Source organism: Monodelphis domestica, chromosome 4 (genome assembly GCF_027887165.1).
Source record: "Monodelphis domestica isolate mMonDom1 chromosome 4, mMonDom1.pri, whole genome shotgun sequence".
In the NCBI taxonomy this organism is placed as follows: domain Eukaryota; kingdom Metazoa; phylum Chordata; class Mammalia; order Didelphimorphia; family Didelphidae; genus Monodelphis; species Monodelphis domestica.
In genome coordinates, this window is record NC_077230.1 from 413,505,827 (window position 1) to 413,520,270 (window position 14,444).

At 46.9% G+C, this 14,444-nt stretch overlaps 1 protein-coding gene across 11 annotated transcripts in view; it reads right to left on the reverse strand.

Moving 5' to 3' along the window:
- The window catches only part of PRKCZ (protein kinase C zeta), a 251,095-nt gene that overhangs the window by 7,151 nt on the left and 229,500 nt on the right, over positions 1-14,444 (reverse strand). For all 11 annotated transcript variants that reach the window (XM_056795988.1, XM_056795989.1, XM_056795990.1 and 8 more), the window contains 4 exons: positions 12,174-12,261; positions 9,998-10,117; positions 7,746-7,825; positions 6,640-6,729 (listed from right to left, as the gene is read on the reverse strand). In XM_056795988.1, the coding sequence (XP_056651966.1) occupies positions 6,640-6,729; positions 7,746-7,825; positions 9,998-10,117; positions 12,174-12,261 (378 nt within the window). The remainder of the gene's footprint in view (positions 1-6,639; positions 6,730-7,745; positions 7,826-9,997; positions 10,118-12,173; positions 12,262-14,444) is intronic.

Genomic DNA, 14,444 nt, shown 5'->3' on the forward strand with positions numbered 1-14,444 from the left:
TCTGGCCTTAAGGGAGTAAGTCTGTCCCTTAAGGTTAAATGGATTGATCTGGACCTAGCAGGGCAGCACCAGAGGCGTTAGCTCGAATCCCCTCCAGAGGAGGAAACTGAGGCCTGAAGCTTAAGTGGCTTGCCTAGGGTAACCCAGGGAGTAATAGAAAAAAGAACTTGAACCCATGTCCAGTGACCCCAAAGCTCCTCACTGAAAGTCCCAGGAAACACCCACTTTGATAGCAAAGCGTGGGCACCAGTGGGAAAGATCCGGCCCTCCAGAAAGGGTCTGACAGACTCGAATCCAGAGTGCGTGGGTCAGGCGGCCCCAGGGCCAAAACAGGTCAGGACGCCAGCCGGACACCAGAGAAAGGAAGGAATAGAACCTGCTTCCTGCCCTGTGCTCGTGGGGGCTGACTGTGGCCAGAAAGACGAGAGAGGCCCGCAGGTGGACCCGCTTCACACGTCGGCACGAGTGGATAAGCTGCCTGTGAGGATCCCAGCACCCCCCTCCAGCCGAGGGACAGAGGGAACAAAAACAATTGTGTCTGACATCAAGGCCTGTGATCGTGAGGACGTTATTCCTGCTTTACAGATGAAGAAACTGAGGCACAGATGGGGTTACAGATGAGTAAGTGTCCTCAGCAGCATCTGAATTTGGGGCTTCCTGACTCCAAGCCCTTGGCTCCTTCCAATACATAACGCTGTCCTCTAAGCCTTGGGGAAGGGGTACAAGAGGAATGAAGTCTGCTCCTCACAAGCACCTCACCTTCATTCTCTGCCCAAGCATAACGAAACAAGACTAAGCCTAACGAGGCATCGAGCCTCCATTCACAGGGTAAGCACTATTTAAACGTCCTTCTCGACATCTGGCTGAAATTCATCGTCGCCTCATCGCAATGACGCCCATTTCTACAAGATACATTCTCTGGTGGAGATTGTTAGGAAGGCGCCAGCTTCCTGTCCTTCAGGCACCCCAGGCTCAGACCTGGAGCCCACTCTGTTCTGTCTCGGTCTCGGCATGCAGGTGCCCCCGGGGCCTGGAGAGCTCGGCCTCAGATAGGCCTACCAAGCCCGGAATGCTTAATCCTGTTGGCTTCGGGCTCTGACCACCAGGGATCTGCTTTGCCCATCTTGGACATGGTCCCCAAATTCCATTTATCCCCCTTGCGCCCATAGAGGGTTTTAGCATGTCGATCAGCAAGGCTTGGCCGGAGATGTCATGGACAAAGGAGGAAACACTCTACTCAACACAAGTGGCACTGGAGCAGTGCCTTACAGTGGTCAGAAAGACCCGAGTTCAAATTTCACTGGTAGAGTTAAAGTCACTTTCTCACGTCATTGCAGAGTTGGGAGGGCCACTGGGCTTTCTCGATGACTCGGCTCCAATGCCACCTTCCTAGAGAAGCCGCAAGCTGCCAGAGGCTTCCCCTCCAAGGCTACCCGCCATCTGTCTACTCAGTGCATCTTGTAGCAAGCACCTTCCCGATTAGAAAGGAAGCGCCCTGAGGGCAGGGACCCCAGCTCTTAGGCACAGTGTCTGGCCCATAACGAGCACTTCCTGAGTCACCTGCTCCAGCGTGGGGCTGAGCCAGGAGCCGAGAGCCTCCATCCGGCTCAGATCTGGTGCCCACAATGAGTCTAGCACTAAGAGGGCGAGCCCTGGTAATGGAGGAAAATGGTGCTGGGTAAAGCCTCCCTATCAATCAGGAAGGGCTGCCACACGGGGAGACCCCCCTTAAAACAACCCCAGAATGTCCCAAGACTCGCTTCTCCAACACCGCTGCCCATGAAGAGCCACAAATGAGGAGCCAGCTTTGTTAGGGCTTCCATCAAATGGACAACTGCCTCAAAACAGGGCTCGAGTAGGAGGTCCTGGGTTCAGAACTGGCTTGACACATCCCGGCTGTGTGACCCTGGGCCAGTCACCTGACCCCCATGGCCTAGCCCTGACCACTCTTTTGCCTTGAGACCAATACACAGCACTGATTCTAAGACAGAATGCTAGCGACGGAGGCAGCAAGAAGGAGCGGGTAGGCAGGGGGAAGAGGGGACTGTCAAACAAGCCTCCTTGGAGAAGAAAAAGCTCCCTATTCCCTTTGAGGTTAGACCAACATTTTGCTTTGGCTTCTACCATTTTTAAACCCTCACCTTCCATCTTAGACTCAATACTGTGTATTGGCTCCAAGGCAGAAGAGCGGTCAGGGCTAGGCAATGGGGGTAAGTGACTTGCCCAAGGTCACCCAGCTGGGAAGTATATAACCACTGGATAGTTATTTTCTTCTTTTAAACCCTCACCTTCCATCTTAGACTCAATACTGTATATTGGTTCCAAGGCAGAAAAGTGGTAAGGGCTAGGCAATGGGGGTCAAGTGACTTGCCCAGGGTCACACAGCTAGGGTCAATAAGCTTTTATTCAGCACCAACTATATGCCAGGTCCTGTAGAGACAAAGCCACCCAACAAAGTTTCTACCCTGAGTGAAAGCAGCAAGTCGATGAGAGAAGGAGTGACAGAAGGGACCTTGGAGGCAATCGAGTCCAAACTTCTCATTTTACAGGGGAGGTAACTCACCTCTAGAAAAACCACCCTGCTAGCTAGGAAGCGGTTTAGCCAGGATTTGAATCCAGGACCTCTGACTCTAAATCCTCTTCCTCCCCCGCTACATGGGGCAAATTCCTTGCCCAGGAAGCAGGATTCCAAACCAGGCTGCTCTGTCTCCTTCCCCACTATTCCCACAGCCTGGAGCCTGGCGGGGGAATCTGGCCATGAGGGCGATTTTCTTTTTACCTGTTTCATCCTGAGGCTCCCTGCCAGGCTGGAAAATCCCAACCAAAAACAAAGCAGAATGAATAAGAAACCCCACCCTGGCTCCCAGAACTGGCTGCTTCCCTTTCATCTCGTTTCCCAGAAATCACCACAGCGTCTGGTGGCATGAAAAAGTCTTGCTCTGCTTCGGAGCCCTCCCCGAGCCTTTTCATTCAGGGTGCAAGGTGCCGTTTCCGCTGCCTCCAGGGGCCTCGGGCCGAGCATTCTTGGATGGCCGGTGCCTTTGCCCTGGTTACCTGGGCCAGGAACTGGCACCGTCTCCCATTTTTCTAAGACTATGGAATATTTCTGCCCACAAATCTGGAGCAGAAGCAGCCCTCTCCACCCCGCACGACAGAGTCTTCCACGGCACATTGTCCCCAGAGGTCTGGAGAGCCCTGGGTTCAGATCCCGACGAGTCACTCCATTTTTTTCTTCATTTATAAAATGGGAATCCTCACCGGGCGGTGGTAAGGAAAGTGTGGAAAGCATAAAGAGATACATAAACGAATCCTATGGAAATAGGTTTTGTGTGATAACACATGTAGAACCCAGAAAAAAACTAAATTAGAAAAAAACAATCAAGTTATCCATAAATGGGAGGGAGTGAGGGAGGGAGGGACTAAGAGTCAGCTCAAATCCCGCCTCTGACATTTACTAGCTGGTGTGCTTCTGGGCAAATCACATAACTAGTTTAAATTTAATTTAGTTTAATTTAGTTTCTCCATTTCTAAGACAACAATACTCTGAGGACTATTTCTTGTGACACTCAGAGGAGATAAAGCCATGCACAGATGAATGAATTTGGGACTTATTAAAGAGCTTTTCAAAGGGAATTGGTCAGCCCTGGACAAATCTCTTTAAAAGGTAAAAAACAATCCAATCCTCCATCTTCTGTCTTTAAATCAAGAGAAGTACCAGTTCCAAGGCAGAAGAGTGCTCAGGGCTAGGCAATGGGGGTTAAGTGACTTGCCCAGGGTCACCCAGCTAGAAAATGTCTGAAGCCACATTTGAACCCAGTCATTGAGTCACCCAGCTGCCCCCAAAGGTGAAGATGGGATTAATGCTCCCCAGCCCATTTTTAGATTAAATCAACAAATGATCTAAAAAGGGGCAGGGGAGCGTTAATCCCATCTTCACACAAATAACATTTTAATCCCATATGAAAGGCTTTTGGCTATAATGGATCTTGGTTTTACTGAGTGCAAGGCGTCATGGCATCCCAATCCCTTTGTAACTGGAGGTCTCCTTGCTCTTCTTTTTTCCCATCCTGCCACATGTTCAGTTGCCCATTCTTCAAACACTCTTCCTCCTGCCTTCTCTGGCTCTCTTCGAATTCCAACTCCTTCGAGAAGCCTTGCTGATCTCCCTTAGTTACGGTTCCTTCCCTCGTAGGGCATCTCCCATTCATCCAGAATATCCTCTTGCAGTATTTATCCTGTGTATTTCCTTATTTGCTCTCCCCACTACAAGCCAACAAGCTCCTCCAGGACAGTTTTTTTTTTAATTTTCTTTGTTCCTCCAGAGCTCAGTAATAAATGATTCTCCCTGACTGATTGCTCCCTGATTGCCAAAGTTCCCAGAGTTTATTTGAGCTGAAGATGCAGGATGATGGTCCAGCTCCTCAGCAAAAGGTCTCTCCTCTTACAGGCTAAAGAGCTCCTCCTAAGGCATGCTGGTTTGGGGAAGGAGATGGGTGCGTTTCAGGAGAGTGTGGAGGATCCCAGAGCCCTTCTGAGATGAACAAACTGAAGCCAAGAAGGGTTAAGCAACCCATGTAAAGTCGGGCAGACAGCAACCATCAGAGGCAGGATTTGAACTCAGATCCCAATGCCTGCGTCAGGGCTCTTTTTATACTACTGTACTTGACACTGGAAGGAAACACCTGCTACAATACTGCCTCATTTTTGACCTTAGGGAGCAGGTGCTATTATTTATCCACGATTTACAAAGGATGAAACTGAGGCAGGCAGAATCCCAGCTCAGACAGCTAGTGTCTGAGGCTGGATTTGAACCCAGTTCTGGTGCTCTATGAACTGTGGCACCACCTGGTGGTATCTATCAGAACAAAAGAATTGCGCCCAACCCAGTGTTCTGGTCCGTAAAACTCTTATTATGCAGCAAAGCCCTAGAGAGGTGGGGGCTCAAGCCTAGGCAGTTAGAATAAGTAATCTATTCCAGGAGAGTTAGAATCCAGATTAGAGACTTAATCATTTACTCCGGGCACCTAGATGGAACACGCAGATTGCCCTGCTGTCCCCCCTCAAAGGGAGAGAACGAGCACCCAAGAGGGAAGCGAGGTCACCTTGCCAACTTCTCCAATGGCTCCGACACAAACCTCGGAAAGGGCACATCGGGTTCCATGACTGAAATGGTCCGTCAAAGAGAATGACGTGAACTAGCAGCATGGATAGAATCTGGTTTTGAGGAGTTACAAATTGGGGTCCATTTTCCCTGCTGAGTCTGTCTAAACGAGACCCTCCCGGGGTGACCCAGACAGTCTAGCTAGAGAAGTCCATTAGGAGAATTCCCAATCGCCTCCTGGTCAGGGTTTTTCTTCAGCCTCAGTTTCCCTCGATGCTTCCCTTCCTGCTGGCCAGTGTAGACACGGGGGACGGAACGAAGGACTGAATTGCTCCAGAAAGTGACTTCCTTGGTGGTTCACCATTCCCTGGGCATGGACGATGAACATGGCCTGTTGGGTTTCATTTTCTTGGTTCTCAGGCACTTGCCAGAGGCATCAGGGGTTATGGGATGGCTAAGTCATATAATTATTTCAGCCAGGGGTTGTTTCTCACCATTCCTTCCAGAAAGCTCCTAAATGAGTGACCCAGTGGCAAAGGGCGCATTTTTCTGCCAACAGAAGCCAGAGAAGAGCTCAGGACAGTGAGAGCCTTTCTCAAAAACACTGGCCTGGTGGTCATTGATGCAGCCTCCCCCAGAATGCGGATCTCCTGAAATAGATACTCCATTCCTTGCCAAACAGATAATGCCTCCAGCAAGAACCCTCTCAAGCTTCAGTGGCTGCCCCAGCCGATGCCAGCCATAATTAAGCAATGGTGAGTAGGGATGCTCCTCTCTACTAAAGGGTTCCAAACAAGGATTGTCCTCAGAGAATCTCACAGAACCACAACCAAGACGGGGCAACCAGGGCTTTGACTCTGGGCGCCAAGATTCAAGAGACACCAGTACCATCTTAGGCTCTTCTCTTAGCTAGAAACAATCGAATTTTACATCTAATTAGTAAGAATAATTAGCTAAAAAGAGAAGCCACTGCATGAGATGCCACTTCCCTTTGGCCCTACCAATGGAAGTCTCTCTAGCAGTAGATTCTGATTGTCCCTGGACCTCTGCCCACTGCCGATGTCCTGGAGTTGGAATCTGACTTACAAAGTGGACTGGAGAGGGTGGAGGGATGCAGGTAATACTTCTTGCCTCAGACAATAGGATTTCTAGTTAATGGTTCTACACCATACTACAAAATGAACAATACTCCTTGTGTGTCCTTTTTTTGGGGGGTGATGGTGGGTGTGTGGTAGACAAATAAATGGTTCCTTTCTGGCTTTTACTGTGTTCTCTGTGGATATCAGAGGATTATAACAAAAGAAAAAAGGTCCATGAAAAGAGGTACTGCAGAAGACATTCCTACACACACACACACACACACACACACACACACACACACACACACACACACACACACACACTCAGATAGCTGGCTTTGCCCTACATAAATCCATTCCAGGACAGAAAGAAAGCACGCTTCCATTCACCACCCCAGGGGATTCATGGGGGTGGGGGGGGGGGAGGGAGGGAGGGGTTGGGTTGTTGTTTTTTTTTACCAGATCCCAGTCTATGCTGCGGAAGAACGTATGAGACTTGATATCTGAAAATCCCGTTTGCGGTTGGCAACCAAGCCTCTCTTTGGGATCCTAGAAGTCAGAATTGAAACAGGCAAGTCAACATTTGCTCTTGTAATTTACTGATGAGCCCTCCCTCCCGACGACAAAAGAGGGAAATGTCCCCACTGGCCCAGAGGAACTTTCCTTCCCCCACGCCTCAGCAATTGGCACACAGTAGGTGTTCTATAAATGCTTCTTCTCTCCCACCCACCCCCAAGCTGTGTTTTCAATGCACAAGGAAGCAATGAAAAACAAAGCAACAAACAGCCCCAGGATCACTAAAAATGGCTCCCTTTTCCAAATCAGAATGAGCCTTCCCAGCTTTGAGAACATGTTTCCTCTCCATATTTTAAGTTGGATCTCGGTTTTGCTGGAGGTCTAGTTTTCATTTGGAGTGAGGGCAGGGACAGAGTATTAAGGCATCATCCAATGCAATCCAGTCAATACAGTAATGGAATAATTCAGTAGGCTATGGAGAGAGGACTGCAAGCCAGCCCCTGCCTTCCAGGAGCTTCCTTTTATTGGAGGGGGAGGAGAAGGAGAGAATGCAAGCTGTCTACAAATACAGCATCACTGATGGAGAACGAGAGCCCTGACAATCAGAGGGAATACTGGGGGAAAGGGGATCGGGGCTAAGGGCAGGCTTCCTGGAGGAGTTTCCAAGAGGTGGAAACGAGAAATGGAATGCCAATTTGGGGGACTGGCTAGTTTACCAGTTTAGATGGCCCAGAGAATGCTTGGAAGGAAATCATGTGGAGGAAGCCTAGAAAGGTAGCTTGGAGCTAGAGTTTGGAGAGCCTCTAAAGCCGAGCCGAGGAGGAATTGATCCTAGAGGCAACGAGGCGAAGTCATTAAAATATTGTTCTAAAAAATGACATTCATTTTCTCCAATCTCAAATGGGGGATATGGAATATGCCTGGGGACCCTCATGATCTCGGTCTGCATGATAGCTGTTCCCTGCTGTTAAATTGCCAAGAGGAAAATACCAGGTTAGCCCAAGCCCCATGCATGTCCCTCCTGTGGTAAGAGAACTTGGAACACTTACCTTATTTAAAAATCCTTTTAAGACGTGGGAAGCTTTGACAGAGAGAAATCTGGGGATTCGAATAGGCTTCTCAAGGATAACTAGAGGAGATTGGAAAAAAGGTCTTGAGAAATGTCCCACTTTTCTGTCTTACACGAACGTTCACTAATGAGCCAAAAAATAAAATTCTAGACCTGTTCTGTGACTGCCTGTTATTCAAGTGTACAGGGAGACGTGAAAAAAGGCGACTTTAACGGAATTTGACCAGTGGCCGTGACCATGGAGCCCTCTGCTGGGCACCCACCTACCTCAGGAGGTCAAAGACAGCAGGACCAGCCCAAGACATGTCACTATGTTCCAAGGGAGAACTTTTTGAGGTCTCAAAGGACTAGAAGCCAGAGACACCCTTTGCCTGGAGACTGGCTAAACAAAAGACGGTCTAAGGACTGCTCTTCATGCTTTGGGAAACACAAAAGAATGGGGAGAATTCAGAGAAGCACCAGAAGACTGGTGCACTGATGCAGAGCCAGGAAAATAATAAACAGCAACTACACATATGAGATGAGGGAAAAAACCCAACAAGAATGCTAAGTCCAGATGTGCCCTGGGAGGAAGACGTGAGAAAAGATGTGCCCCGACTTTTACTACAGAAAAGGAGGTTGTTGTCTGGCCAGGGTTCCAAATCAGACACTGCTGATGTGTGTTAGGTCAGTTTTCTGGAATCTCATTTTTCTTTTTCTGTCTTTATTCCCCATTTTAAGGGTTGACTCTAAGGAGAAAGTAAGGCAACGTTTGGAAATGGAGGTGGCATTAAAAAAAATGTTATTAAGTATAAGGTGCTATGAGAAGGGGAAGGAGCATAACGCTTGCCCTCAAGATGCTTTCGTTCTATTAGAATTTATTTCTGTCCCCTTTTTTCCTATAGAACAAACGTTCTTGAAAGGGTCTGCTATGTGTCCGGGGATACAAAAATAAAAAGGAACCAGGACAGTCTCTGCAGGAACTTATCTCCTGATACAATGGAAAGAACATGATCAGAGAACTTCCATTCAAAGCCCATCTCTGATGTTTATAGCCCTGGGAAAGGCACTTAACCTGCAAAGGTCTCAGTTTCCCCACTTGAACATTGACGAAGAAAGACTATCTGGTCTTTGATATTCCCTCTAGCTGTAATGCTAGGCTCCTGGGGGTGAGGACAGAGGGATCCCACACATGTAGAGAGACATGCAAACCAAATAAGTTCTGGGGGGGCAGAACTAGTAACTGGGGCAATCAGGAAGGGGTTTATGTTGCAGGTGGCCCAACAGGGAAGGAGAGAGTGAATTGCAGGTAAGGGGGTCAGCCTGGGAAAAAAGCAGGGAGATGGCACAGGAAAGACTTTTTGGGGAGAAAAGCTCACCCCATTACCTATTCCCAACCTCTCTTCAGCCTTAGAACCAATACCTCATGTTGATTCTAAGTTGGAAGGTAGGAGTTTAAAATAAAATGAGATAAATTGCCTATTATGCGCCAGGTCCTAAGGATACAAAAGGAAGGGCAAAAGACAGTCCTCAAAGAGTTCACAGACTAAAAGAGAAGACAACATACAAACAAGGGATACATAGGATAAATGGCAATACTCAACAGAAGGAAGGCACTAGAATCAAGAGAAGGCAAGGTTTTAGCTGAGACTTAAAGGAAGCCAGGAAGCAGAAATGAGGAGGGAAAGGCCTAGGGCACAGTCAGGGGAAATGCCTGGAGATGGAGAGTTTTGCTCCAAGAACAACAAAGAATCCAGTGTCACTGGGCTGCAGAGGGAGTAGTGGAGGGAGTGTGGGGGTGGAGGAGCATGCTATATGGTGTAAGAAGGCTGGAAAAGCAGAAGGACAAGTTAGAAGGGGCTTTGAATGCCAATGAGAGGATTTTATATTCAATCCTGGAAGGAATAGGGAGCCACTAGAGATTATTGAGTAGAGGAGTGATGAGGTCCCACCTGCATTTTAGGAAAAATTACTTTGGTGGATTATTGGAAGATGGAGAGGAGCAGAGGAGCTATTGCACCAGTCCAGATGTGAGGGGATGAGTGCCAGAGAAGAGGAGGGGGAATATTTGAGAGAGATTATTATAAAATGGAATTGACAGGCCTCAGCAGCACCCAGAATATGGAGGGTGCAAATAAAAAAAAAAAGAGTAAGGGAGGTTCTTGGAGCTCAAGTGCATGCTCTGTTCCCAGGCCTGATCGAGGCTCCTAGTGCACTTCTTGTGCCCCCCACTTCTTGTGGTCTCCCACGTACCTTGGAAGAGGTAATCTTCAGTGTTCATGTCCGGATTGTCTGTGATTATATCAAATGGCGATCTTCCTGCCATCATCTCAAACATCAGGACGCCAAGAGCCCACCAGTCCACACTGAACCCTGGGGACATTGAAAGAACAAATCAACCCATCAACCCAAATCAGCCAACGAGCTAACCGACCAAGTAACCAACTAACTAATGAACAATCATGGGTAAAGTGTCCACTATATGGGAGGCACCGTACCAGTGGATACTGGGAAAACATTCTCATGGGGGAGGGGGAGAAGAAGAGTGGGAAAATCCTTCGTGAAATCAGTCTGCAAGAATTGATTAAGCACCAAGCGTTGTGCTAGATGCATGGAGTCCAAAGGCTCAAATTCAAGTCCCTCACCTTTGAGGAATATACATTTTCCCATTCCTGGGAGATTGCTATGGACAGGCACTAAGAGGCTCAAAGAAGTCCATTGATGCTAGAAGGAACTGAAGGTGATGATGCCCAACCCTTTCATTTTTTGAATGAGGAAGCTGAGCCCTGGGAACTGGAAGAGAACTGACCAAGGCGATGACCCCTTGAGACAGGAACTGATGGTGGTTATCTATGTATCTATGTACAAATCCTATTTTGGAAATAAAACTTAAAAGCAATTCATGAAGGGCAGTTAGGTGGCTCAGTGGAAGAGAGTCAGGCGTGGAGGCTGAAGGTTCTGGATTCAAGTTTAGTTTCAGATTTTCCCTAGCTGTGTGACCCTGGGCAAGTCAATTCACCCCCATTGCCTAGCCCTTACCTCTCTTCTGCCTTGGAACCTATACTTGGTTTTGACTCTAAGACAGAAGGTAAGAGTTGAAAAAAACAACAAACAATTCATGATTCCAGATCATAAGGAGTTTCCTCCTTATGATCATAAGGAGATTCCAGACCAGAGGAGTTAGAACTAGGGGAAGGGGGGAGGGTCTCATGAAGTCATCTAGTCCAATCCCTTCCTTCCTATGTATTGAGGACCTATTAATCCTAGCACTTGTGCTAAGTCCAGGGAAGGATATGCAAGCTGAATATGACCAGAGTCTTGCAATCCGTCTGGCACCTAGTCAGCACTTAAATCTGAGAAGACTAGACTGTATATGACAAATGCTGAGTTAGAGGAATAGATTACTAAATGTCAGAGAAATTCAGGAGGGCAAGGCCACTTTCCCCAATGGGTTTAAAGCAGGAAGAATTTCCAGAGAAGGTGGCAATTCCATTCCCTACCAGAAGACCTTTGTCTTTCCCCCGGTCCATGCCTAGAATGCTCTCCTCCCTCTTCCCCTCTGCACAGCTTGGGCGCCACTCCCTACACAAAGCTGCTCTTCATCTTCCTCCTCCCCATGCCCAATGGTTGTCACTATTTTTTCTATCTTGACATACTGCCTCGGCTATTGACGTGTACACAACATATTCCCACTCCACCATAGACTATAAGCTCCTTGAGGGCAAGGACTCCAAAGCCTGACATACAGTAAGTACTTGGGAAGTATTTGCTGAAATGTCTTCACTTATGCCTTAAGGCACAAGTGTCCAGAGGCAAAGTGGCAAGGGAATGTAGATGATGGATGAAGTCTTGAGCAAAGGTACTCTCAACAGCCAGCCATGACAAGTCATTGTTCCCGTCTCTGCCCGTCCCAGAAAAGCACCCAATGTGGCACACAGGAGCCTTCTGATCAGGAGAGAACCACACACCAAAAGGAATAAGGCGTGGTTTTTACTGCCTAGATCTGATAGCCTTCAAGACTGTGGGATTCACTTGGCTCTGACTTTCCAAGATGAATTCATTTCCCCATGTTACCTACCATCCAGAAAAAGGATGAGCTGGATCTTCCAAATTCCGGTTAATGGGAAGGAAGAATCCAAGAAGGAATTTGGAACTATAGAGAACTGGGACAGGAGTCAGGAAGATGAGAGTTACACTCACTAGCTGTATTCTGCCCATTCCCCAGTACCACTTAATAAGACATAGACCTCAAAGCCCCATATGTATACAGGTCAGCCTAGACAGCCATTGGTTAGAAGGATGTAGAGGGGAATTCACACTCAGGGATGAGTAACACGCACGGCCCCAGAGGTCCCTTCCAGCCCTGCCATCTTATGGTTCTGAGATACCTAGTCAGGCAGGATTGACTAGAAGGAAAATCTCAACCTACCGTATTCTTCTCCCCTTAGGATTTCGGGTGCAATATAATTTGGTGTCCCACAGAAAGTGCTTGTTGTGTCACCTGGGCCCAAACCTTCCTGTGGGGACAAATCATTTGGGGGGGGGGTTAGTGAACAAACCTCTGGAGAATATATCCCAGCCTCCCCAATCCTCAATACAATTCAGATAAAACAACACAACATAATACCACACACATACACACACACACACACACACACACACACACAGGAATCCCAAGCCTATGAAATTCAGGATTTTGAAAACTCACTCTCAGCACTTACCAAGTACCAACTAAATTGCCTGCTGTTCACTAGTGCTCGATTCCTATTTTGCCGTAAGATTGGAAAGTGTTTTCAGAAAGGTAAATGCTAAGGGGTAAATTCGACATCACTGAGACTACCATGATGGAGGAAACCCATTTGGACTGGAATGAGTGTGCCTTTTTTAAAAGAAACTGGATCAGATAAAACTAGAGGGAGAGTCCAGTGGGATTATACATTCCCAAAGTCAATTTCCTCCCTTAGGTTGAGACAAAATCTAGGACTAGAGGAGGAAAGCATGGTGGAGAGAGCGGCTTTGTGTAAAGATCAATGGAAGAAGAAGAAAGAGAAGTGACTTAGTCATGAATGTAACTGCAAACCACCTAGATAGAAAGAAACTTTGAGATGTTCAGGAAACAGATCAGTAGCCTGGTAAAGAGGCATGATGGTAATAATGATGAGGGACTTCATTTATCAAGAACTAGAGTACACTATCTCTCTGCTCAAGGAAGAACACTGGTATGGCCCATTCTCGAGAAGCCAGGCTTGCTTTTTGTAATTCTTGCCTCCCATTCTAGGTAGGTATCTTTAATAATCCATGCAAATATTTCCCCCAGGAATCAATGACAAGCTACTTCTTAACTTGTGCTATTTTCATTCTTCAAAAGGTTGAGGAGTCAACCAGAGGATTCTCTGGATCCCAAGGTCACTAACAGAGGAATTGGTGTTTGGAGTGGAAATGATGAGAAGTACAGCATTGCCTCCCCCTTCTGGAGTCTGTGGAAGAGGCAAGAAGGTTTACTCTGCATGCCTCAGTTTTGGTGGAGAAAGTTACAAAAGGAAATATATATTTTTAAGAATTTTCAGAAAACCTCTATTGGTGGAAAAGGGGATTGGTCAAAGAAGAGATTGGTCTGCTGCCTAGAGTGGATGGGATAGTGATAAGTGACAACAGAGAGGCAGGTGGCTTAAGATATTCAAGCCTATTTTGCTCCTGTTTTCTCTGCCAAAGAGAATGACCTTTACATTGGAAATGTCAGAACAAGAGTGACTAACAGGGAACTGATACTCAAGATAGGTAAAGAGATAGTCAGAGAATCCCTCACTGCCCTTGGTGAATGCAAGTCACCCAGCCAAGATGAATTATATCCTTATTTTCCAGTGCTGAAAGAGCCAACAGCTGTTATAGTTGAGCCACTGATGGTGATTATTTCAAAAATCATGGAAAAATGAGAGAGGGAGCACAATATGGGAGAAAGGTGAATGTCCTGGTTTTCCAAAAGACAAAGAGCAAACAGAGCTGAAAATCAACCTAGGGAGTTTGACATCAATTTCCCAGGAAATTCTAGAATGGATAATTAAAAAGATGGTTGGGGAACACCTAGCAAAGGGAAGCAGGCTGGCTGCCTGGCTTTATCAAGAATATATTGAAGGGAGAAGCAAGGTATTTCAGTCGATTGAGAGCCAGGCCTAGAGGTTGGAGGTCCTGGGTTCAAATGTGGTCTCAACCATTCCCTAGCTGTATGACCCTGGGCAAGTTACTTATCTCTCATTTCTTAGCTCTTACCACTCTTCTTCTTGGTTCTTTTATAACCAAAATGCAGTACTGATTTTAAGATGGAAGGGAAGGATAAAAAAAAAAAGAATTGTGCCAGTCTAACCATACTGCCTTGTTGGGGCAGGATTATTAAACTAGTAGATAGAGGAGTGCTGTGGATACAGTCTACCTAGATTTCATTTATTTATTTGCCCTGTGCACACACACACCTAGATTTTAGAAAAACTTTTGATAAAACTTTATCAAAAAGTTTAGCTTTAGCTCCTACTATTTTTTGGAAAATATAGAATGATATAGGTTAGATAATCATACAAGTAAATATTCAGAACATGTTGAATAACAGGCTTAGAAGTAAGTCACTTTAAGGTCAGTGTTCACAGGAGGCCTCCAGTGGAGTGTCCCAGGGATCTGTATGTTCCTAGGTGCTATTTCATATTCTTAC